General features: G+C 37.8%; 2 protein-coding genes across 3 annotated transcripts; one reads left to right on the top strand and one right to left on the bottom strand.

Annotated features, from left to right (window-relative positions):
- Nucleotides 1-3,531: 3,531 nt before the first annotated feature.
- Nucleotides 3,532-7,351, bottom strand: LOC147504583 (uncharacterized). 2 transcript variants are annotated; one of them, XM_086557388.1, is made up of 4 exons: nt 6,358-7,351; nt 5,876-6,013; nt 4,205-4,444; nt 3,532-3,814 (listed from the first exon to the last, which is right to left on the bottom strand). In XM_086557388.1, the coding sequence occupies exons 1-4, from the start codon at nt 7,198-7,200 to the stop codon at nt 3,725-3,727; spliced, it is 1,311 nt and encodes a 436-aa protein (XP_086413514.1). In that variant the 5' UTR covers nt 7,201-7,351; the 3' UTR covers nt 3,532-3,724. The 2 variants fall into 2 exon arrangements, with proteins under 2 accessions (XP_086413514.1, XP_086413513.1); XM_086557387.1 differs by lacking the exon at nt 4,205-4,444 and having other exon boundaries at nt 6,358-7,343.
- Nucleotides 7,352-21,981: 14,630 nt separating this feature from the next.
- LOC147504584 (Leucine-rich receptor-like protein kinase family protein) lies at nt 21,982-26,347 on the top strand. Its single transcript, XM_086557389.1, has 2 exons — nt 21,982-25,325; nt 25,635-26,347. Exons 1-2 carry the CDS (start codon nt 22,472-22,474, stop codon nt 26,015-26,017), a joined length of 3,237 nt encoding a protein of 1,078 aa, XP_086413515.1. The 5' UTR covers nt 21,982-22,471; the 3' UTR covers nt 26,018-26,347.
- The last annotated feature ends 720 nt before the right edge of the window (nt 26,348-27,067 follow it).

Genomic DNA, 27,067 nt, shown 5'->3' on the forward strand with positions numbered 1-27,067 from the left:
ACTAGGGATACAAACTTTGAGGAGATTAGAAACATTTTCAAAAATCTAACAATAAACCTTCCTTTTCTCAAAGCTATTAAAAGCTACCTAACCACGCTAAGTTTCTAAGAAGTTGTGCACTACTAGGTATAAGACCAACATACCTAAAAGCCTTTCTAACTAAACGGTTCCCAAACTTTATCGAGAAAATAATGGAATTGTTAAGTACAAGAACCCTGGTCATCCCATTTGAAAATGCACTGAGGGAGATTCCTACACGACAACCGCTTTATTAGACACGGGGGTGAGTGTTAACTTACTCCGCTTTTTATTTGTATAAACAAATAGGTCTACAGGAAAATGCAACCTACAAAAATGGCGTTGGAGTTTAGTGGACGGAGTCATAAAATATCCTAAGGGTGTAGTGGAAAAGCGTGCTTGTTAAAGTTCAAAGATTTCTACTATCACGCAAATTTTGTTATCCTTGATCGTAATGGAAGCTTCTGTGCGCATCATCTTATAAGTCCCTTCTTGGTAACTGCCAACGCTTTATAAATTGCGCTGATGGTAAGATGTCCTTATCTTTTGGCCATCTTTTCTGTTGAGGTAAATATTTTTAAAATGATGAAGCTTGATTACGGGGAATTGTCTATAGATGGGGAGGTTAGCATGATCGGGAAAGCTTAGCTCAAGATTATTTTAACAACCGTTTCGAAAACCATATGTATAAATTCCTTTCTTTTGGAACTTCAGATTTTGTAAATGACTCCTACTTGAGGAAGTCACCACCATCCTTGAGTTCACACTAATTGTAGACCCCCGGTTTGCTCCATATATCGAGTATGAAGACTTGCTACCTAAGCAAGTATTCATTACATAAGATAAGGACCACGATGAAACATCTATTGACATTCCTTCCACCCGATTGCTTAAACCTCTTCCCCAAAGTTGTTCAAGGATCGTCGTCCCTAGCCGCACATTAAGGAATTGAATTTAATGTTTGCACCTCATCAGATCCATAGGATAAATATGTTTGAAATTAAATTTTTTATGTCTGGACAAAATTTGTAAACCCTAAACCCAAACCCCAAACCCCCAAACTAGTTTATGATTCAAAATTTGAAAAGAAAATTAAAATAATAAGTTTATAAATAAAACAAATTATTATTTTGAATAATTAAGTAAAATTTGTTAGCACTAAAATTTGTAAAACAACTCGATCTAAACCCTAAACCCTAAATCTCAACCTAGTTTATGATTCACAATTTTAAAAATAAAATAAAAAATAACAAGTTTAGATATAAAACAAATTATTATTTTCAAATAATTAAGTGAAATATGTTGGTACTAAATTTCTAAACCTTTTGAACTCAACTCTAAACCCCAAACTAGTTTATGATTCACAATTGAAAAAAATAATAATAATAACAAGTTTAGATATAAAACAAATTATTATTTTAGATTTTATAGCATGTTTGATTACATGTAGCATGTTTGATTACATGTTTTAACTTGGTTATAAAGATACTATGTCATAACAGATAAAGAGTGTAGAGTGCATGTAGTTTTATTGATGTAATTGTGTTGTTTCTAACCCAATTTTTTAAATCGGATTTCAATTTTTCTAATTCAATTGAAATCGGTTTGAGTGCATTTGGAATCGTTTGAGTGCGTGTCCATCGTTTTGAGTGTACACTCAAACACGCGACCAAGTCGTTTGAGTGTATACTCAAATTACATGTCCAAGTCGTTTGAGTGTATACTCAAAAACTACATGGACAAGTCGTTTGAGTGTTACTCACACTAACACACAAACTACGCGGCCATATCGTTCGCGGCCATGTCGTTTGAGTGTACACTCAAACTACGCGGCCATGTAGTTTGAGTGTACACTCAAACCACGCCGCCATGTCGTTGAGCCGCACACTCAAACTACATGAACCCGCCGCTTGAGTGTATATTCAAACTACATGAACCCGGCCGCTTGAGTGTTACTCACACTAACACTCAAACTACGCGACCATGTCGTTTGAGTGTACACTCAAACCACGCCGCCACGTAGTTTGAGTGTACACACTCAAACTACGCTGCCATGTCGCTTGGAGTGTACACTCAAACTACATGAACCCGTCGTTAAAGTGTTACTCACACTAACACTCAAACTACGCCGTTAAAGTGTACACAAACCATACATGGCCGCGAAGTTTGAGTGTTAGTTGTGTGAGTAACACCGAAACTCTGCGGCCATGTCGCTTTGAGTATACACTCAAACGACTTGGTGATGTAGTTTGAGTGCACACTCAAACGACATGGCCGCCAGAAGTTGAGAGGTACACTCAAACGACATGGACGCCAGAAGTTTGAGTGTAAACTCAAACGACATGGACACGAAGTTTCAGTGTTAGTGTGAGTAACACTCAAACGACTTGTCCATATCGTTTGAGCATACACTCAAACGATTGGCAAGTTACGTAGTTTGAGTGTAACTCAAACTCAAAGTAACACTCAAACGACATGGTCATGCCATGCCCGAAAGGTAAGACTCAAACGACTTGGCCAAGTCTTTTATGTTTACACTCAAACGACATGGAAACATGTCGTTGCTACATTCAAACCATACCACCATGTCATTTGAAAGAAAACGTAAAAAACTTCTGGCCAAGTCGTTTGAGTGTACACTGCACGCATTACGGCCGCGGCCGCTTGAACAGAAACGTAAAACGCACGGGAGGGTTCGTTTTGGCGATACCGGTTGAATTGGTTGCTGGGCTTGGGCTTTGATGGCAAACTTGTAATATGGCAAATTTGTAAAAAAATTTTTTGAGAGGTTGCCCAATCCAATTTGATGAGTTCCCAATGGAATCACCAAAAATAACTAACACCTTTAAAAGAGGTGAAATTATAATGATTTGTCCTCTTGTACGCCAACGTTAAAAAGACACGGTCTTCTAAGTAGGCAACATTTGCTAGCCAAGGATAGTCAGAAAAAAAAAAACATTTGCTAGCGATACAATAATTCGAACCAAAACCATTAGTAATATCTATTTGGCATTGGCAAAAATAAGCTAAATTGAATATGTTTAACTTTGTCACCACTAGTAATATCTATTAAAAATGAACTAAATTAAATATGTTTAACCTTGTCAAAAGTTAGAGAGCAAATTTATAAACAAGCATAGAAAACATTTGCTAGCCATACAATAATTGGACCCAAAACCATTAGTAATATCTATTTTTCATTGGCAAAAATGAGCTAAATTGAATATGTTTAACCTTGTCAAAAGTTAGATAGAAACAAACATAGAAATGTTGTGCACGAGCTCACTCATCTCAATAAAAAAAACTACACATCAGTTTATCATTTTTTTTGCATTTTTTTTTCTTATCCTTTTTCTTTTAGCAAATAAAAACAAAATGAAAAAACTTTTGTTGACACTCTGTCACCAGTCTCCCCAAAATTATTATGAAATTTTAAAAATCAGCTCTTGAGACAACCGAAGAAGAAATCTTCTTCTCATTTGTGTGATGATGATCTCAATTGTGTAGAGAACATTTCCACCAAAAACCAGTTTCTAACTCATTGTATTTAGTGGTGGAATAACTTTAAGTGGAGTTCATATAACCATTCTCTGTGCATACTTCAATTTTCAAGCACCGGTGGCTAGCCAAACAACCTTAGATATCTTAGAACAAGATAAATAATATCTGTATGTGACAAATTGAAAAACACATTATGATATCGCTACTAAAGTGAATCTCCATTGAAAGAACTCAAAGAACTTATTATAGATTCATAAACTTCAATTCCTCTGGTGTACACAAAATCCTTTAGGAACTGCACAAAAGATGAACAATTGACATCAGAAAAAGAAAATTGTTGGTAAAACATTTGGGTGATGATACCAGAAGTATGGGGTTTAAATACAGCCAGTACCAAAGAGTTATTGATCTTGTTTAAAACAGACTTGCCAAAATAAATAAATAAATAATAGGGTTAACTAGTATTACCCCCACTAGATGAGCCAATTAGGATTTCCCCAACAAGACGGGAAATTAGGGTCTCCTCCCAAGCACACACAAAAAAAAATCAACTTGGGTTGACCGTGTTTTTTTTGTGTGTATTTGCGAAAAGAGACCCTAATTTCCCATCTAAATAGGGGAAATAGTGAGGATAATACTCGTTAACCCAATAAAAACTACTGAAAACACAAAATAACTTGCAAACCTCATTATGATCATGAAGTAAGATTGGAGTGTTTGTCATTGGAGAGAACCCAAGAGTTGGAATTCCCATCTGCCTCATGTATCGTGCGTCAGTTGTTGAGGCCAAGATTTCAGGTTTGGCTAGTCTTCCTCCAGCTTTCGTAATTGCTTTCTCGAAAACAGACCACCATGGGTTTGAATCATTTGTTGCAGTCATTAGAGGATGCCCCTTGTAATCTCTAATGGGGCCTTTCTCACTTATCTTCCGTATGATTAGAGAAAAAAATAAAAAATAAAAAATAACCATTAGTTTTAAAGACATCTTACTGGTCACTACAATTCAGCCTGGACGGTATTATGGAAGATGTCAAACATATAAGTAACTAACACTTCCATGTTATATAAAAACAAGGAAGACAATAGAGGGATCTAGTATATACTGTGATGATATGATCCTCTATCTGAGGAAATGAGTGATCTTGTGAATCACAATGTTGTTGGAAGAACTTTGTACTATAGGATGTACTGAATCACTAAAACCAGTAGTGGTCGGCCTAACCCCAGTTTGCACTTGCAAAAACACACACACACACACACTTCCATATTGAGGATAATAATGCAAAATTTACTATCAGAATCTCTCCTAAGTTCTAACAGATGTTTCTTGGAGGGTGCAAGAGAGTTGGAATGCAAAGCTCAAATTTGAATTGAATCACTAAAACCATTTTTAACCCCAGTTTACAGCAAAATTTACTATCAGAATCTCTCCTAAGTTCTAACAACATCATTTCCATACATTCTGTCAAGAGAGGTGGTCTGTGAGTGCCAGATTATGCGATTTTTCTCATCCTACTTAAAGGAATCGATTGTGCCACCTATTACCTATCTAGGATGTGTCCTCCTTGGAGTGATGGCTGTGTATACTGGAATTATCTGCTACAGAAGGGACTCTGCAGTATTTTCTGCAGAGCACAAATAGTAACAAAGAGATTATTTTTTCTATTTCTTCTGTGATAAACCTTTTCTCTATCTTACATCTAAGTGTATAAAGCTCGATCTGAAATGAACAGCAGAACTACAATAATTTCCTTTCTGCAACAAAAGTTGAATCATCGACCAAACATACACACATCCAAACCCGAGATCACAGAGGACATTCACGTGATACCCTATGACTCTATGAGTTCAAAACAAATGCATTATTTGCTTATTGCTCACTTTCTTAGAATCTTAGTTACAGTACAAAAGTATTTCAGTGTTTTTGCAATTCATACTACTCGTCAATTGGACAAGATACAGTCTGGGCTCTTCAAATGTTTCCTGGAAACCTCCTTTTTTGTTCAGAATTATGTTCTTCCAGTGTCAGTAAAGTGTTGAATTATTGAGAAACTATTCCCTAGATACTGTTGTTCTTCGGTAAACAGAACCTTTGCATTTGACTTACATTTAACTTCTGCATTCCTATGAAAAGTATATACACATTCTACAAAAAATAATCGTAACAATTTCACTGAAAAAATAATAAGATGGCTTGCATCTTAAAACAATATCAGTCAAGTAAAGATTTTGCTAACAGCCTAACATCATGTATCTATACGACTATACTGAGGTTCACAGTATTATTCTATAGGTCTAAGAACATATCTTTATACAAAACTGAATTTGTAAATTGTAATAATGGTGAAACTCTCACCTCGTATGTCATGTTCCGAGTAGCTGGTGCCCATTCATCAGCAAATCTCCTTTTCAACAAATCTGGATCAGCCGTAGGGGGAAGACGGACATCAAACCCTGCTTCTGCTTCTGAAGGTTGCATATTCATCACAAATCCCTGCATATCACCACTATATCATTATTATAAATTGTCTCATAACAGTACACATTTAAATCTTTCTAGCCAGTAGCCACTTTTCATGCTAAACACGTCTAGTTAGGAAACTATACGGAAATTACCACAGTTGCAGGACAATACGACTAGTTTTGGACGATTATATTTTTGCCACATATCTCCCTCAATCATTTTCATTTACAATTATATTTTTGCCAATTATTGTACGAACTTCATAACTAAAACCACAATTCATTTACAAATAATTGCCACATTCAAACTTGCAATGTAGAGTAAAGACTAATATAAATAAAACATTACAAAATAAATTGGGCAGTTAAACTCACAGTGGGGGAAGGAGTCCCAGCTTTGAGATAAACCGGATTAACCGAAATAACCTCAGAATTAGATGCCAATCCAGCCTTAACTAAATCAAACTGATTCTCTCTAAATCGCGTCATAACCTCAACACTCTTCATCAAATTCTCCATAGCACTATTATCAAACAATTTCGAGCCATGTCCCGGCATACCCAAAGCTTTAATAACCAAATGCCAAGGTGATCTATCAGCATAAAAAACTCTAAACTCATCATTCACCGACGCCTGTCCTTCATCCAACATAAACCCAACATTTAACTCCTCAAACTCTTTCGATACAACAAACTTAGCAGCACCATCAAACCCACCAATCTCTTCATCAGGAACGTAAGATATATGCACTGTACGCACTGGTACAAATTTTCTATAATGTTTCAATCTCCGAATGGCTTCTAAGTATTGCATACCAATACATTTGTCGTCTTGGGCTCCTCGGGCATATATATTTCCGTCCGAAGATCGGACAGCGGAGAAGGGTGGGTGTATCCATTTCGATGGTTCAGCTGGTACACTATCAAGATGGGAATTGAGTAGGATTGAAGGTAGTGATGGAATTGAACCTTGCCATGTTATTAGTAGAAGGGGTTTTGAGGGGGTGAATTCTAAGGTTTGAGTTTGTAGACCAATGGATTGTGCTTGTGTTTTGAGATAGGATACTGCTGATTTGTAGTCAGGGTTTGGATGGGCTGTTTTTATTCTGAGGTAGTTTTGGAAACGTGTGATTGGGTTGTCTTGTTCTTGGGGAGTTGTTGGAGAGAAGAGTAGTAAGAGTGTAAAGAGTGCTGTGAGTTTCAGGTGAGTGGTGTACATGGTGCTACTGGAAGTTGGCGACTTCGTACTAGCTGCTTAGTTTGGCACTGCTAAAAGTCATTCGGCATGATAACAAATCTGTGAAACAGTGAAAGTGAACACTCGTTTTTTCAATAAAAATCAGAAAGCAAAAACAGAAATACTCAACTGGAAATTATATTGGGCCAGGACTGAGCATTGTATGTTTAACTAGACTGAATGATTGATATATATCGGTTGTTTTGTACGATATCGATATTTCCTGTTATCCTGCCGAATATAGAACCCCGATTTGTGTTGGGTAGACTTCGAGTATTTACGATATATGGGACCGGGACCATTTTTAATATAAACCGATATTTTCAATATATTTATGATATTTTGATATTATATGTCCGATATTTCCGATATTTTTTGAACCATACACCCCCAACCAAATCGATATTTTGGGACTTGTGTTTAAAGATTGAATGATTGATGTTGTCCTGCAATCTTTGCCAGACCTGATTTGTGTTAGATAGACCGAAGTTGGGCGGGGTCTCCCATTGTGTTAAAGCAAATTTGAACCAAACACCCTCCACCCAAAACACGAACAAAAAAGAAAAAAACAAAAAATTGGCTTCGTCAAATTCACAAAAAAAAAAAAACCTACCAAAACCAAAAACAAAAATTGGCTAGTCAATTCACAAAAACCTGTGTTCAAAATTCTTTGTGCTCTCCCTCGACAGGACCCCATCTTCCAGGTGAACTCCACAAACTTCTTCTCACACTTTCAAAGGCATTTTCTCTAAAAAATTAGTTTTTTTTTTATATTTTTGCTAGCATATTATCAATCGATCGTCTTCTTCACTTGCTAATTTAATGCAACCTAAAAAATACTTTCAAAGCTCTTGTATTTCGTCTTCTTCAATGCAACCTATTTTAATCACCGCTCGTCTTCTTCACAATTTGTTCTAACAATTGCCTACCACAAATACTGGTTCGAGATCATGATTTTTGCTCTCCCTCTTTAATGGAGATGAATTTCTAAATGAAGCTGAACCTTGTTTCCAAGAAGCAATTGGTCCATCAAATCGCACGCACCACCCACCTATTTTTTGAAATGGTGGGTGATAGAACTATAGAAGAGCGAAGATATGTTTTATGACACTGGTTTGTTTGTTCCTAATGATGATTGTACAACAAAGAAGCAAAATAAATGACCATGATTAAAATAGTAGAGTTGATCATATCTTCATAGAAATTAGTCAAATTACACATTTTTATCTGTCAAGGTTCAGGAGGTGTTGAGACTATCTTTGTCACTTGCTACATTTAGATGTGCATACAATGAAGTTTCATCAATGTATTGCAGGAAGTGAGCCACTGGGAAAAAGGAAAAATAAGTTGGCCATCTTTGTCACAACTCCTAAAGTACAAATAAATGGAATATCTTGTCAGTGATATTTTAAACTTTTAATTGTTGGACTTTCTTGTTCATATTTCTTGGTTACCACTTGCCAAGGTTTAATGGTCAAAGTGGTATCACAAAAAGAACAAGGAGACTGAGTTGCAGGACTTGCACAGGGTGGGATTGTGGGACATAGAAAATGTGTGACCTCTGGAGTCTAGGCCTCCAGGGTTTCAGTGTTTCACTACAAGATGAATATGATTTTCTACCGTGTTTGTTTCCAATTTTCCATCCTAAAACATGCGAAAAAGTTGTGGTTAATATGATCGAGCCACATATCTAATGAGCTTCCAGTGTTTTCCTATAAAGCAATAAACTATTCGTGGAAGAAGCAGTTGGTCCATCAAATCCCACCACCCCACCTATTTTTTTCAAAAAATAAGGCAACCTAGCTTGGTCTTTGTGGGGATATAGAATGAGACCTATGATGCTGTTTTTGTTGTCCATGTTCACTACTAAGTTTTAGCTGTGACATTTCTTCTTTGAGACTTGCATGCATGCCCAGTTTCTAAGTCATGGATCTTTTTCAATAACTCCTCTGTTGGTGAGGCATTCATGTTTTTGCATGAATTGAAAACCCAATGAAGGTTTTTGTTTGAAACTTAATGAACTATGATGGCCGACCTTGTATATATGTTGTTTGTGAACTTTACAAATGTTTTATGATATTAATTTTTATTATTTCTTTGCTTCTTATCATTCATGGTCCCTATTTTATGGTGATTTAAAGTGTATCGGTTGTCTTCTTTATCTAAAAAAATATTGACAGTAGTTCATCTCATCTTGCAAGTTGACAGTAGGAGTTACCTCATTGCTTTCGTTGTTGCACAAGTAAAACAATGTTGCATGTACAACTTGGTGCTCATGTAGACTCTCCCCTTGTCACACCTTAGAACCTAGTTATGTTCCGAGGAACAACTCATAGTGTGAATATGCCTTTTTACGGCCCTTTTAACTATATTACAATGAACTAGTAAAGTGCTTTATCTACTTGAAAAATTGATACTTATAGTTCTATGCTCTTATTGCCTTCTCTTTGTTGTTTTTTTTTACTGAGTTTCCTTAGTTCTGACTACTTTCCTGTTTAGGTTTGCTGTGAAGCTATTGTACATGTGCCAATGTGGATTTTACGTAACATTGCCAATTTACTTATTATTCATTTATTTGGGTACTTTGTAGCAATGCCTCAAACAAAGAATGTGAAGAATGTAGCAAAAAGTGTTTTCACATGTGCTAAGAAGTTGTTAGGTGGGGGGAGTAGTAGTTCGGGTCGCAGTGACCCACCTGAGAAAAAGAGAGGAAGGGGAACAACCACCTCGGCATCAGTTCGTAGAGGGGATCGGAAAGCGGATGATCCCAGTAATGTAGTTATAAGTGGTGTAGAGTTAGGAAATCTAAAAGAGAAGAAAGGAGACAGTTCCGAGTAATGTAGATGTAAATGTAAATGTAGATTTAAATTTAGATTTAGATTTAGATATAGATTTAGATGACGATGACATAAATATGGATCGTGGGAAGAGTGTAGTTGTAAGTCATGCTGATAGTGAAGAAGATGACGAAGAGGGTGTTGATGATACAGAAGATGAGAATGACGAGGAGGAGGAAGGAGGATGACGAGGAAGTCCCTGAAGCCCCTGTACCTGTACCTCCAGTGAATATTGTGAGAAAGTCTAACAATGACTTGGAGTTCCAGAGAGGTGTTTATGGAGGTGGCCCTCGTGTGCCACATCTATTGTATGATTATGCGGTGCACGTGGCTCGCGATGTTTCGGAGGGGCAGGTAATATTATCATATAGTGTCTATTAGTATTTAAATTTTGTATTACGAAACCTTGTGCATACATTAATACTGAGTTTTTATTGTTTTAGGCGGAGCGAGGGGTGTTGAAGTGCCATGGGCACCTAAACAAGTTGGTACAATGTGATATCATCGGAGAGTGTTCAAACTGTTCTAATTTTCACGTAGAGCTTCAAAGGACCGGACTTATGTGCTCTGGTCTTAGGTGTATTCAGGCATCAGGATCATGTGTTAGTCTCTGCATTTGTGGAGAGGTGGCATCCATAGACCAACACATTTCATATGTCGTGGGGCGAGATGACAATCACGATGGACGATGTTTTCCAACTCTTAGGAGTTCCGATCAGAGGCAAAGTAGTGATTGGGGACACTAATTTGGCCTTGGAACAGACAAAAAGACTCCTCCACAAAGGTCTTGGCATACCCATGGACAAGATAGATGTAGAGATGAAATCCAATAAGTTCACTTCCAAAGTTAGGATGGATTTCTTGATGAAGCAGTTTGCTGGGAAGGTAACGGATGAATATTTACGTGATGAAAATGAGGTTGTTGTGAAGAAGGCGTTAACCCAAAAAGAGTTGCAGTTTGTTGTGAGAGCTTATCTATTATTTTTCTTTGGATGTACCGCCTTCACCGACACGTCTGGAACTGCAGTTCCCGTTTGTTATTTGAGACTACTTTTGAAATTTACCGAGATCAGAGACTACGCGTGGGGTGCAGCCTTACTGGCTTACTTGTACAGGGGTCTTGGGACTACCACAAGTGCCAAGGTGAAGGGTGTTTCAGGCTATTTCACTCTCGTACATGTATTAGTTTTTTTGTTTTTCTTTTCAATGTCAATTTTATCTATCTATTACAATGTTAACTGGGTGTCTATATTAATCTAGGCATGGATTTATGAGTACTTTCCGTGTTCAGGCCATTCCCAAATTTGGACTATCAGTTGAGCATGTCGCGTGCTCATAGGTACTCAGTCTTTTTATGCTAGCACAACAGTTGCATTGAAGCATACCCGAGCGGTGATTGATAATGTGACTTGTACCGATATAAGCATTTTTGTTTGTAAATAGTTTTATTTATTAATTGATATTATTAGTATGTGGTTAATGATTAATTTCTTCGATCATATGCTATTTGACAGGTTGAATGGTATCCCTATGCTAAAGTCCGAGCTACACGCCCGGTGGATGAAATAGCATTTTTCGAGGGATTTATATGCTTTCTTGATGATGTCGAGCAATATAATGTTTCGAGGGTTGTGCGTCAGTTGGGTCATATGAAATTTGTACCCTCAGATCCCCAAGACCAAAGACCTCGACGTGAACTACTTCCGAACGCGGGTACAATGTGAAATTTAATATTGCATCTTCCTACTGGAGTAAATGGTAGAATCACTTGATACAACTTGAACATCAAGGACCCATTCCGTCTTATCCATGGAGTGTGTTAGTAGATACATGAGTTGGTACGAAAATAATAGTCATATTCGAATGATAAACCATGATCATCCTAATCACTATTCCCTACAGAGTCTTCCATATCATAATCTGGTGAGTTAATACCTTACAACGTTAGTTTTTGTTTTGTTTTGATATTTTATAAATGTATATACTAATGTAGTTTTTTCGTTTTAATTTTGACAGCACCCCATCGTCGATGAAATTTCTCGCTTGCTCGATCAAGGCCTGCAATTGGGTGGGACTGTGATTCCAGACGATGCACGGAACGAGTTCATGGAGGCATACAATTTGACCCGGTGCAAGTTCATTGGCGGACAATATTGTGAAGAAGCATAGGTGAAGAAACAACTTATTCTTGAGCATTGATCCCAACTCTTGGAGTTCTAGTAGTATAGGGCTGTTTAGGTTGCTTTTTGTAAAGAGTGATGTTGTGATATATGTACCCAACTTTATGAATACTTGATTTTGTCGTATGTTATTTCAAAATATTATTTGATGTTATGTGATTCTCCATTTTATGTGTTTGGTTTTGAATTTGGAAGTGTAAGAATTGTTGGAATATGGAAGTTGAATTTGGAAGTGTTAGAATTGTTAGAAGCTAAGAGTCCTTGTTGGAATATAGAAAAAAAGAAATCGAGGTTCGCCAAATTTCAGTCCCAAACGACTTGGCCACACCATTTGGGACTTAGTTCAAACGGTGTGGCCACACCGGTCAAGAGGCCAAAAAATAGAACTTCATATTTTTTTCAAAGTTCAAATCTCAAACAACATAGGGGGACTTAGTCCAAACGGTGTGGCTATGTCGTTTGGGATTTGAACTTTGAAAAAAATATGAAGTTCTGTTTTTTGGCCTCTTGACTGGTGTGGCCACACCGTTTGGACTAAGTCCCAAATGTCTTGGCCACGTCGTTTGGGACTTAGTCCAAACAGTGTGGCCACACCGGTCAAGACATTATTTTAACAGAAGAGTCTCCATAACATGAATGTTACCTTGTACGCTACCAAGACATTGTTTCTCTTCATCTATGTTGGTACAGGGTTATGAGGCCATGGTGAGTCAAGTAAACATGCATAATAATCCTAATCAACCTCAAACAAGCCATACATCGAGTAGTCGCTCTTCCGAGTCCCTTTGAAGCTAAAAAATGGGCGACAAAAATCCTCCGTGACAAAAATCCTAGTGTTTCTCAAACTACTATTGTGAAATTACTGATTGTGATGGAGATTGAGAGATGCCACACTGTTTTTGACTAAGTCCCAACGACATGCCATGTCGTTTTTTGGAAAAACTAAGTGTTTTTGGCCGACATGTGTGGCCACACCGTTTTGGGACTCCCCAAACGGTGTGGCCATGTCGTTGGGGTCAAGAGGCCAAAAATAGAACTTCATATATTTTGGGATTTGAACTTGGAAAAACATGGAAGTTTTTTTTGGCTAAGTCCCAAACGGTGTGGCCAAGTCGTTTGGGACTCAGTCCAAACGGTGTGGCCACACCGGTCAAGAGGCCAAAAAATAGACTTCATATTTTTTCCAAATTCAAATCCCAAACGACATGGCCACACCGTTTGGACTAAGTCCCAAACGACATGGCCACACCGGTCAAGAGGCCAAAAAACAGAACTTTATATTTTTTCCAAGTTTAAATCCCAAAAGACATGGCTGCACCATTGAACATCCAAACCATCCAAATCAAACAAACATACATCCATACATCAAATTCGACCAAAGAATACCATCAAATTTAAGAAAATTGTATCAAAAACCAAATTACAATTCCAACTACATGAATATTAATTACATAGACTTATTCCTAGTCAACATCTATTATTGGTATTTCCATCATTAGTGTGCTCGTCTTCCAATACTAAATTGGGAATGTTTAATGTCGTAAATTGCGCTTGTCTTGCTTATAATGCAGTATCCCAACTATCTGCAATTAAGTGTCGAGCTCTACACCATATTCGCATCGGTTTTGGAATCGGACAATCATCAACAAGTTCAACATGGACAAAATGACATCCCTGTACGTAAGCGGTACCAAACACTTTCTTTACTCTTCAGGATTTGCTTGGGTTCTCAGTGGCAAGATAAGATGGCAGTACGTATTTCCTAAATGTATGAGGACGACATTAAATCTCGAAGCAAATAGATATCCAACAAAGGGCATGGTCATCCACTTATTATAGGGTGCCCAACCATATGTATGAGAAATTGTAGGTTTCATAAAACTAACCTCACTGTGAGTGTACAATGTACATTATAGGGGGAGGTTGTCATTAAGTTCTTGTAACAACTCATTTCTCATCCACGGCCACTCTTCCTGACTTCTTCCCAGTGCAATGCACATTGTTCTATACCCGCAATTGCCATCACCCACAGGGTCATCCACTTTAACAATATATTTGTGCAGTTCTTTTGGAATATCCAAACCGTAATGTTTCGACCCCCTCAGGATGCCAATGTCTAACTTTTGAGGTGATTTTTTAGAAGAGTTATTCCGTGGTGTGGTTGTTTTAGGTGGTAAAGGTGATTTTTGAGAAGAGTTATTCTGTGGTGTGGTTGTTTTAGGTGGTAAAGGTGATTTTTGAGAAGACTTATTCCGTGGTGTGGTTGTTTTAGGTGGTAAAAGTGATTTTTTAGAAGAGTTCTTCCGTGGTGTGGGTTTTTTTTTTTGTGACAAAAATGGTTTCGGAGAAGACTTCTTTGTAGGTGGGTTTGGAGAGCATATATTCGATGGTGTAGGTGTTTTATGAGAAGGCTTATAATTTGGCGTACATTCCGATTGTTGTGACGAGACCCACTTTTCATGGTCACGTTGGGAATGTTCAAAACCAGATGAATCTCGTTTTGAAGAGTTCTCATCCTCGGTTGAAGCTTTCTCTTGCAGTTACCCTTAGGCCGACCTTTGGTTTTCGCCTCCTCATGAGGTGGTTCTAGCCATGTACTTTATGGCACAACAATCTCCATAAGTTTCCTAACCATAACTCTCTGCTCTTCTTCATAAGCCATTTCATACCTTTGCATAAACATATCCATCGAAGGTCTACAATCGGGACCAACACCCACCGACACACTTGGAAAAGCAGATAGAGTTTTCCAAAAGGGATCGATAGCACTCAAAGATATGGAACGTTCTTGCTTTTTAAAGTTCAATGATTCGCGGAGCACATGACAATCCATGATCAGCGCAAATAACACCCACAAATGAACTCAAAGTCCTTAGCAGCACGTCTTACATGGGTATCTAGTTCTTCATAAAGCAAGTCCAAACATTTTCTTGAGACCAGGTTTTTCTGAGTTCATAAAATAAATGAATCCGGTGGTGGTAATGGGTTACAATTAGACTCTTCTCAAATGTACCCCTAATCTCAGACATCTGGATCTTTAAAATCGGGTGGATCAAGTAAAACATACTTAGAAAATCATGTCTGTTTGTATTTCCTAGAACACATTTCACCTGATCGAGCATGAGACCCTTCGACTCTATTGGTTGTTGTACTCCCAAAGTGAATGTGTTGATCTATCCAACAACATATGAATCGATTCTTGTAAGGCAACCAAGTCTCTTGCAGATAACTAACAAAATTGGAGTACTCAACCCTATAATGTTTTTCCAAAGCAGCAATTATACAGTTGAAGATATCCTCAATCCTCGATTTCACTACAGTGTTCCACGAGAATCGGCCTTTATCTACAAGTTCTGTGGTGGGAAAAAAATCATTGCATTTCTAAAGGACGCACATAGAGATATGCCATCTACAGATATGCTTGTGCGCGTCAAAAAACACAATATCAACGGCACTCATCAAGGCCAAGTCCCTGTCAGACACCATCACAGATGGCCTTTCTTCACCCAACAAGCCGTTAAACTAACGCAAATCCCACTCATAGTCTATCGCTATTTCGGATTGAAGCAACACTTGACAGACCGTGAAAGACTTCCAGGTTGAAGTCACCCCCACAAACTGTACAAAAGGCCACCGATACTTATTGGTTTTGTAGGTGGCATCTATGATGGAAACTTTTGGAAAAGTCCGAGCTATTTTAACACCATCCGGATGGGCCCATAACAATCCCGTTATCTCATCCGTATTCGTATCCTCTCTCACCTCCTCGAAATAATGGTTTTCTACTAACAACTCACGCAATCTCTGCATTTATGAGTGATCGTTCATATCCAATGTCCTCACCTTATGCCTGGCATTGTAGACTTGACATATGCTAGATAGGTTATCAGGAAACCTATGTCTGATGGACTTCAAAACTTCTTTAGGCTTAACTCCATTTTGAGTCATCTCTGACAAGAACTCGAATTGTAGAACGGTTATTCGAGTAGCAAATGCATGTCTTTCAAGGGTCTTCGCCAATGGATTGTGAACACCATTGAGAACGGCAATTTTCCAACTATCAACAGTGCTGCGTTGGAAAATACATCTTAACTTAAATGGACATCCACGTTTCTTGGTTCCCGTATTTATCTTATTAGCCTTCTCTATCTTTTTGTGTGAACGATACACGCCTGAACTCTCGCAAGCTAAATCCAACCTTGGTACTCGGTTCCCGTTAGCATTCTGTGATTTTTCAATTACCACAACCACATTACATTGTTTTCCCCGAGCAGTTGCCCAACCAATTACGTCATTACGCGCGTGTATAAAATACCTAAAGATATGAAAGAAAACAACAATCAATAAACTAATATAATTTCATTTAGAAAATAAAAACAAATGAAAACAATGCCTACTATGTACCTCTTCCGTAGTAAATATTTTTGTTGTATCCATTGAAAATGGTTGAACATCATCCACGTCATTCGAGTTTTCAGAGTTCTCGAAACACACCGAAAGATCCTAAATGAAGAACATTTGTTAATTGATGTCTTATGGACCCGAAAGACATAGCCACACTATTTGGCTTAAATACCAAATGCCACAAACACACCGTTTACCACTGTTTGTGTTTTTCTATGTTCAAATCCTAAAACGACATGGTCACATCGTTTGGAATAAGTCCTAAACGGCATGGACACATCGGTAAAGAAGCCAAAAAACAGAACTCTATGTTTTTCCAAGTTCAAATCCCAAATGACTTGGCCACACCGGTCAAGAGGCCAAAAAACAGAACTTCATATTTTTTCAAAGTTCAAATCCCAAACGACATGGCCACTAAGTCCAAACGGTGTGGCCATGTCTTAGTCCAAACGGTGTGGCCATGTCGTTTGGGACTTAGTCCAAACGGTGTGACCACACCGGTAATTTTTTTTTTTCTAAGTCCAAATCCCAAACGACATGGCCACATCGTTTTGGACTCAGTCCAGACGGTGTGACCATACCGTTTGGTGTGCAATACGAACGACCTAGCCGGGTTGTTTAAGTCTCGGGTGTTCGAATTTTCTCTTTCAGTCCTATATATCACTATACACATGCATAATTACTACATGCATAATTACGTTTAATTTAAATTTACCTTATTCTTATTAAATGCATCATCATCCATTCTTTTATTTTCTTCACTTTGAATTTGTTCTACATTTTCTTCTTGAATGAGGTTACTTGGAACTTGTTCTATATTTTCTTTTTGAATGGGGTCATAATGCATTACATTTTCTTCTTCATCTTCATGTTCTAAAATGGGGTTGGGCTATTCCATTAGTGTTTAATGTTAATGTTAGGATATAATTTTCTTTAGGGTTAAAGGGTTTAAGGTTTTTGATGGTGGAAGAAAAGAGAATAAAGAGAAAGGCTGAAAAGGTTTCAACAAATAAAATTCACGTTGGTTTGGGAGGTGCCTAACACAAAACAATTTTTGGGGCCAATGACACATTTGTAATAATTGTTTTTGTTTTTGGGGTCTGCCCAACACAATATGAGGTCCGGCAGTAACGAATACTTGCTGTTATCAATAGAACCCATAAATTGATATCTGGGCAGATGTTTTACGGTTTGACATGCCTATTTGTAAAAGAGTTCATATTTCAATTGCAGAAGTTGCCATTGCATTTGGTGCTTGGATGTTCACCATGCTTAATACAGAACTGTTACAGGAGATCAATTTGTCAAGTACTGTTATAGAGCTCAAGAGAAAATTGGAGATACAACCTAGTAGTATCTTTTCTTTGTGTCAATTGTGAAATGTATCTTCAGTTTTGTCAGTGGTACTGGGTTTTATTTTGCTAACAGTAATGTGTTCAAAGAAAGACAATCAGTGTTCCTAAAACGAGCTGATATGCTGCTGACTGCTGCTGCATTTGGCATTACTAGCCTTTTCATTTGGAACCCATATGCCCGCAGCCCATTATTACTCAAATCTTTAAGTTTCACTCTAAGATAGTGATTTTGATGAAGCTTGACTTAACAGTTTCTGAAGAATGAGTTCTAGACCACAAACTCAGTCGTGTTTTGATTTTGAAGGGACGTGCATGCATTACTTGTAACTTTGTAAGTTCAAAATCTTAAGAACAAAAGTACTAAACTGTTTGACCAATGCCAAAAATGAAGCCTAATATAGTAATATGTTATAAAAATGTAGTATATATATAGTATTCGGGTTTTGGACTATAATCAACAATATGATAACATTATCCTTGTGACCTTATCAAGTATTGCTCTGTTAAGCTTCATAACTACTGACATCTAATTCAAGAGCTAGTGTTGCAACTTGCTAGTTGCTACTGCCCAAAACCAGAACACTAAAATATCCCAACACGTAGAGTTGCTGCCTCAACTTGAAGGGATCTCTCTTTCTTTGTCTATATCCCAAGTTTCATATTACTAAACTCACTTCAGGAAGAGACAAAGTTGATTTCCTGAGAAAACAAATGAAGAGAATCTGAGTGGATATATTAAACTGTCCTGCAAGGCTGCAACTCATAAACATAAAGTCTAGTTTAATGTTTGGGGCTCCATGAATTAATTAACCTAACTAAAACATAATGGTCTGAAAGACACTGATCGAGAGGGTGGGCAACTTAGCTTATGATAGTAGTCGTAGTACTTCGTAGACCTCTGTGATCATTAGGGGGGGGATTAGGTTCAGTTCATTGATTAGTTCCTTCTTTTAAGCGATGAAATGGGAGTGATGATGACCAATTTCAGTTTTTTATGTGACTAAACATTAAAGCACCAGCCTCAATTTTGTCGTAGCACTTTGAACCTAAGCGAACGGCTTGTCTGCTTAGGTAGCTAGGAAAATAGAAAAAGAGAAAAACACTCACACCCTAACCAATTCAGGCCTAGTCATACACTCTTAGCATATCATAAATACTCTCTAGTTTCCACTGAACAGGTATTTAAGCATTCTACGGCTAATATGGCCACTCAAACTTGAGTGCATGCATGTAATCCTAGTGACTTCATCATAACTTAGGCCAAATTGATTCGGTTTCACTAAAAAGGAAGCAACAATGAACTAGTTTGGGCGGAAACGGTGGATCAAAAATAAAAAATGTAACGAAATAGAACTATCAAATTCAGTTAGATCTTGAATAAATGTAACTCAAAATCGGATCTCACTCTCTAAAATTCATATCAACGATTCAAATTTATTTTAACCAGATGTGATCCGTTTTCTGTGTGTGAAAGAGTTGTACTAGATTGTGGATCCATTTTCATAATACGTTTAAAATAAAACGGACAACCAAAACTATACACTTGCAACTTAGATACCTTTACTTCCAAAGACCTAATTATTTTTTCACTTAAATAACACATAAGATGGCCGCAAGATTATTTACTTTGGTGGCAGACATAATACGTTGCGTTACGTTACTTTAGGTCAGGGCGAAGTGTTACGTAATTTGAACACAAAAAAACAGACATATCCCATACAAACAGGTCCACTCTAATACTCTATAATTCTGATATCTTGGCAAGTTAAGTGCGAATCCATGATACTTGTACCTTAAGAAATGCAATCTCATTAACCTTAGGGTTCGATTTCATTAATCTTAGTGCAGTAAGTTGGCCATAGTCTTCTTGTTCTCCTTATACAAAAATCAGTATTTACTGAAGTACAAGTAGTGGCCATCCTTACCTGATCAAGAGATAGATACTTCGAGTTCCATACACTAGTTCGATGTTCGATTAAGTCCACAAAACTTAAATACTCATTTCTAGGTGTGTTCTACGTATGTTTTATATTCGTGGGCCGCCTCATTTTGATATCAGCTAGTTCTTCATCAGAAACCCCATCTGTGTACGGCCCAGTTCTTAGTTGGGTTGAATCTTTTGTTCAAATTACGAGCCATTAATACCAGTTTTGCTTAATTTCTTGGTGCTCTCCAGCAGTGATTTCTGTTGCGTGCCATCGACTAAGGTTATTACAATAAATGAGCTAACTATTAAACTCAAAATTGAACCTGATTATTGCCAGTAACTTTTTGTGGTCCAATATCTTGTAATCTAATCACTAATCATACATGTGATACCTCAATATTAAAGTCTATCAGCAAGTCAATCTACAGTCAAAACAACTTGAGTGTTTCCTTTTTCTCAAGTTCTCATGTGTTTCCTCCTCATCTTTGGGACAATGATAAAGTTGGAATAGAATTGCTACATTCATGTTACTTGGGAGGAGGAGACAGAGAGTTTTACATTCACTCCTTGATTACCATGGACGATAAAACAGAACTCAAAACCTCATCCACACTCTCAGAGTCCTTAACGAGTATAAAAATATCATGGGCCTACAAAGTTTGCTAGAGTATGTTGGGGTCCATATTATCCATCACTTTGACTAAATGTGTTGAACAGAAGCCCATGAAAACATAAACTCAACAGTCAAGAGTCGAGATAACATTTTTTTTTTAAGCGAGGGCTTGGATCATTCTAATGACCAAATCAACATCTAAAATTCCATGGAATTGATGAGAACGTCTCGTTTACAGATGATCATGAGAATCAGTCAAACCCTAAAACCCTAAATAAAACCTTCACAAAACCCTAAGTCGTGAACTGTGAACATAATTTAATTCGAACTCATGTGTCTTTAACATTTTCTTTCTTCCCAACTCCCAAAACACACCCACCATTTCTTCCTCGGTAATATAATAAGTTAATCTAACTATTTTACCACCTAACAGTAAAAAACAATAAAAATTTAACTAAAGCTGCATGTACCAAATTTACCCTCATAAAATGTATCAATAGAATCTCTTGTAGATTCACAAACTGCAACACTAATCAATACTTTAGTCTTATAATCATGTTTGAACATAATTTAATTCTGTGTAGTTTTAGTTTAGAAAGAAAAAGACATTGGAATTGGTTAACTTTCACACTCTCCTAAGCTGCCTCACTCTCATATCATCAAATCTACTCTTCCCTAGGCATGGTGCCAGCACCCTTTTCAAATCTTATATTTGGATATTATCTAACACACTCGAACCCGGAAACTGATCCACACATCATGTTGGTCATGCTGACTATAGTCTGACTTACTCGAGTTTTTGGTGCTGAAATGTATTTTTGTTAAGAGTCCGGTTCTTCTATACCCATACACACATTTGTGGAAATACAGAACTCGACTTTGATATATGTGTTATGTATCTCGGCACAAATTTAACTGTGTAATAACATAAATTTATCTCTGTACCAGGTTATAGAGAAACCGGACTCTTTCGTTAGTACGAGCAAAACTACTAGCTTCCAAAAACACTAGGTGAATTTTTGTTGCCCGATCCATTACTAAAAGTCTAAAATTGACAAAAATACGTATGAAACTGTTACAAATTTTACGAATATGCGGTAAAAATCCGTGTATCCATATTCAAAATATTAATGTCGCGTACCTGAATATCCGATAGATAACAATATTTTCGGCCAAAAAAAAAACAACGATATTTTCGGCCATTTACTCAAGCTTACATGCTCTATATAATCAATCATTCATCACACATCATCAATCTTGAACTCAAGAACATCTGCTTTGCCGGATCTCAGGAACACTGTGGGTCCAAAATAAAATTGAGTTGAATTTTCACATATGTACCCCCCAAAAAAATGAGATAGGAAAATACAAGAAGAAAAAATACAGTCACAGAAAGCATATTTAAATGGTACAAATTACAAATGGTCACAATAACGACAGAGAACTTAAAACCAGAGAGCTTAAAACCTGTAGCTTTGTTGCTCTATACTTCTACAGCCTCCCTCCTCTCACCACCACCAAGCCTTCCAGCATAATTGCTCCAAATCATATCTCAGTTTATTGGTGAGCAACTGAGCATTGTAAACCACCTTCTCCCACAAGTTGTATAAGCAGAACTGTAAATCCGGTGCCACACTCCTACCAGCTAGCTACCACCACTATTTTCACATAGTTCTTAGCAAAGGCTTCAAGTAATAAAGGTAACCATATTCAGACTTCGCCACTATCATCAAACTACATGCACTGTCTCCACTATATTCATCACAGATTTTTAGATTTTATTTCACATGTTAACTTCTACACTTAGTAGTGTGAACTTTAAGCATCACTACCACCCATATCTCCTTCACATGCATGTTGTCCCTTAGAGTGGACTTTAACCATATCCACCACCACCATTTTACTGATCTTCATCAACACCCACATCAGTTTCTCAAATGGAGAAAAACACTTTCGTATTCATTGTTTCTCTTTTCTTCTTGATCTTTAGCGCTACTCCTTTTGTTTTCTCTTTGTCTTCTGATGGACAAGCTCTTCTTTCACTTCTAGCTTCAGCTGATACTTCTACTAGTACTTCATCTTCATCTATTATTTCTTCATGGAATCCTTCGCATCAAACACCATGTTCATGGCAAGGCATAACTTGTTCACCCCAAAACAGAGTTATTTCACTCTCTCTCCCAAACACATTTCTAAATCTCTCTTCAATACCTCCTCAGCTTTCTTCACTAACTTATCTTCAACTACTCAATCTCTCTTCCACCAATATATCTGGTCTTATACCTCCCTCATTTGGCCACTTTACCCATCTACGCCTTCTTGATTTGTCGTCTAATTCTCTTTATGGTTTCATTCCATCCGAACTTGGTTCACTCACTTCACTTCAATTCCTCTTCTTGAATTCAAATCACCTTTCTGGTCGTATCCCGCAACAGCTTGCTAACCTTTCCTCACTGCAACTGTTCTGTATCCAAGACAACATGTTAAATGGCTCAATACCGTTGCAGTTTGGTTCCTTGGTTTCGCTTCAAGAGTTTCGAATTGGAGGCAATCCTTATCTGACTGGAGAAATACCAGCCCAGTTAGGCCTACTTACCAATCTCACCACATTCGGTGCTGCAGCCTCTGGACTTACCGGAGTTATACCGTCTACGTTTGGGAACTTAGTTAACCTCCAAACGTTGGCATTGTATGATACTGAGATATCCGGTTCGATACCACCTGAACTGGGAATGTGCTCAGAGCTGAGAAATTTGTACTTGCACATGAACAAGATCACGGGTCCAATTCCACCTCAGTTGGGTCAACTACAGAAGCTTACAAGTTTGCTTCTCTGGGGCAATGCAATATCAGGACCTATACCAGCTGAGCTCTCAAATTGTTCATCTCTTGTAGTTCTCGACACATCTGCCAATGATATATCTGGTGAAATCCCTGGTGACATGGGGAAGCTAGTGGTTCTTGAACAGCTTCATCTGTCTGACAATTCGCTCACGGGTTCAATTCCGTGGGAGTTGAGCAACTGCACTAGTCTCACTGCTCTTCAGCTTGATAAGAATCAATTATCAGGTCCTATTCCATGGCAGGTTGGTTATTTGAAATATTTACAGAGTTTCTTCTTGTGGGGCAATTTAGTATCAGGAACTATACCATCTTCTTTTAGTAACTGCACTGAGCTTTACGCTCTCGATCTTTCAAAAAATAAACTTACTGGGTCAATCCCAGAGGAACTTTTCGGCTTGCAGAAGCTAAGCAAGCTTCTGCTTCTTGGGAATTCATTATCAGGTGAGTTGCCTAAGAGTATCTCAAATTGCCAGTCATTGGTGAGACTGAGACTTGGAGAGAACCAGCTCTCTGGGAAGATTCCTAAGGAGATAGGCCAGTTGCAGAACCTTGTCTTCCTTGATTTGTACACGAATCATTTCAGCCGTACATTGCCTTCCGAGCTTGCCAATATAACAGTTCTTGAGCTATTGGACGTGCACAACAATCACATAACTGGAGAAATCCCATCTCAGTTAGGGGAGCTGGTAAATTTAGAGCAGCTGGACCTCAGCAAAAACAGCTTCTCTGGTGAAATTCCTTCAAGCTTTGGAAATTTTAGTTACTTGAACAAGCTTATTCTCAACAGCAATTTACTAACAGGAGCTGTCCCAAGATCAATTCGGAACTTGCAGAAACTAACTCTACTTGATTTGAGCTTCAACAGCCTATCTGGTGCAGTCCCTCCTGAAATCGGTTATGTGACGAGCTTGACAATTAGTTTGGACTTGAGCTCAAACGAATTCACAGGAGAAATACCCGAGGCAATTTCGGGCTTGACACAATTACAGTCACTCGATCTTTCTCGGAATATGCTCTATGGAAGTATTGAAGTTCTAAGTCTTCTAACGAGTCTCACTTCCTTGAACATCTCCTATAACAACTTTTCAGGTCCTATCCCTATAACTCCATTTTTCAGGACTTTATCTTCAAACTCTTACGTGGAGAATACAAAACTCTGCCAGTCTCTCGACGGGTTAACTTGTTCTTCTGGTTCTGCTCGAAGAAGTGGGCTAAAATCTGCCAAAACGGTAACCTTAATCTCAGTTACTCTTGCTTCCTTTATAATGGTTGTTCTTGCTTCGTGGATAGTTATAGCTAGAAACAGGAGGTACTTGGCAGAGAAATCTTTAAGTTCATTGGCCTCTTCATCAGGGACAGAAGATTTTTCATATCCATGGACTTTCATCCCTTTCCAAAAGTTCAACTTTACGATTGATGATATCTTAGCCTGCCTTAAAGATGAAAACGTGATTGGGAAAGGGTGCTCTGGGATTGTTTATAAGGCCGAGTTGCCTAATGGGGAATATATTGCAGTGAAGAAACTCTGGAAGACAAAGAAAGAAGAAGAACTAGTGGATGCTTTCGCCTCGGAGATTCAAATTCTTGGACACATTCGTCACAGGAACATTGTCAAGCTCTTAGGTTATTGTTCAAATAGAAGTGTTAAGCTCCTACTCTATAACTTCATCTCAAATGGGAACCTGCAACAGCTATTGCAGGGAAATAGGAATTTGGAATGGGAAACCAGATACAAGATTGCAGTAGGGTCTGCCCAGGGTCTTGCTTATCTTCATCATGATTGTGTTCCGGCAATTCTTCACAGAGATGTAAAGTGCAACAACATTCTTCTGGATTCGAAGTACGAAGCTTATTTAGCAGATTTTGGACTGGCCAAGCTCATGAACTCTCCAACTTATCACCAAGCAATGTCCAAAGTTGCTGGCTCTTATGGGTATATTGCCCCAGGCAAGTACTTGAAGCTACATCTCTTTACTTACAGTTATCTCTTCTAAATGTAAATAGATACTCGCGGGAACATTGGATTATTTGAACTTTGCTGCATGAACTGGGAGCTTTATATGCCTAACTTGTTTGAGTTCCTATAACAATTCAATACCACCCTGTGCATTTAATTAGATTCTGCTGCTAGTGACAGTTATTTGGTCTAGTTTAGGTTCACTTTGTTCTTCACAGTTGTTATGCAATAGTTTGATATATTATTTCGTCTTTATAATAGTACATTACTAAATTGTGACTCTTTTTTACGATTTTCAGAGTACGGCTACACTATGAACATAACAGAGAAGAGCGACGTCTACAGCTATGGGGTGGTGTTATTGGAGATCCTCAGTGGCCGAAGTGCGGTTGAACCACAGATTGGTGATGGACTCCACATTGTTGAGTGGGTCAAGAAGAAGATGGGAAGCTTTGAGCCCGCCATATCGGTATTGGATTCTAAACTCTGTGGCCTGCCCGATCAAATTGTTCAAGAGATGCTCCAGACACTTGGCATTGCCATGTTCTGTGTCAACTCATCACCGTCAGAACGACCAACCATGAAGGAGGTGGTGGCGTTGTTAATGGAGGTGAAAAGTCCGCCTGAAGAATGGGGGAAGACATCTCAACCCTTAATAAAACAGTCATCAAACCAGAACTGAGAATATATTTCTTTCTTTATTCCACTACAATCTCTCAATGAAAGGTTTACTTTTCTCTGCCAAGAGGAAAAAGAGGGAGCACATTTAGTGGATGGTACATGTGAGCTTTGGGTGGTTCAATTGTTGGGTGTTGATGCTGGTGTGAGTTTGTTGTACAGATCATAACAGGCTAGTTAGTCGTTTTGCTTCATTTTTCTTTCCCTTCTTTCTTGTTTTTCTTCATTGAATTAAACCCTTTTCACCATTACTTTTGTAGTAGTGAAAGATAATAGGCATTTGAATAATAAGAATCAATAACGCAAACAGAATGACACGTATTCAAAAAAACTATTTACAGGCTTGTGAAGTCATAGATAAGAATGTAGCGTCTGCATTGTGTAATCATATAATGAGGCCTTCAAGATAACACGATACATGCAAACTGAGATAGTTGGAAAAATAAACATCAGCTTGAGAACCAAAGGCTAAGAAAGCAACTAACCTCATATCTGATTTATAGGCCATGCTTTGCTAGTTAATAAGAGACAGAAAACAACACACCATGCTTCATCTCCCCTAGCCACATGCATTACAAGATACTAACTTGTCCCTCTCTTTGAAGACAAATCTTCATTTGGCCCATAACTTACCCTTTTGAGACAATAAATCGTTGACCAGAAAAAGATTTGAGATAGATACAAATTGGATAATTCATATGTTCCTTCTAACAAGTCATTATAATGTCCCCATCATTTCTACTATCTAACAATATGTCCATTTTCTAGGCAGCATAGAGTCTAAGTACAGAGCATATATATCAAGGTCCCTAGCTCCATGGAAGTAATTCCAAAAAAAGATAAACATGCCATGGTCACAATATGTCACGTCCTTTCACTCCTTTCTAATTGTTCACTCTCAATTTATTCAAAAGAGTTCCACTCATTTTTCTCTTTCAATACCTTAGAAGATATAAAATGAGAGGCAAGCTAAAAAACACGATATATAAGATATCCACATTCATATGTATAAGGCTATAAGCTTAGTTACAAACTTACAAGCCATGGAGCAAGC

This window comes from Coptis chinensis, chromosome 4 (genome assembly GCF_015680905.1).
Source record: "Coptis chinensis isolate HL-2020 chromosome 4, ASM1568090v1, whole genome shotgun sequence".
Taxonomy (NCBI): domain Eukaryota; kingdom Viridiplantae; phylum Streptophyta; class Magnoliopsida; order Ranunculales; family Ranunculaceae; genus Coptis; species Coptis chinensis.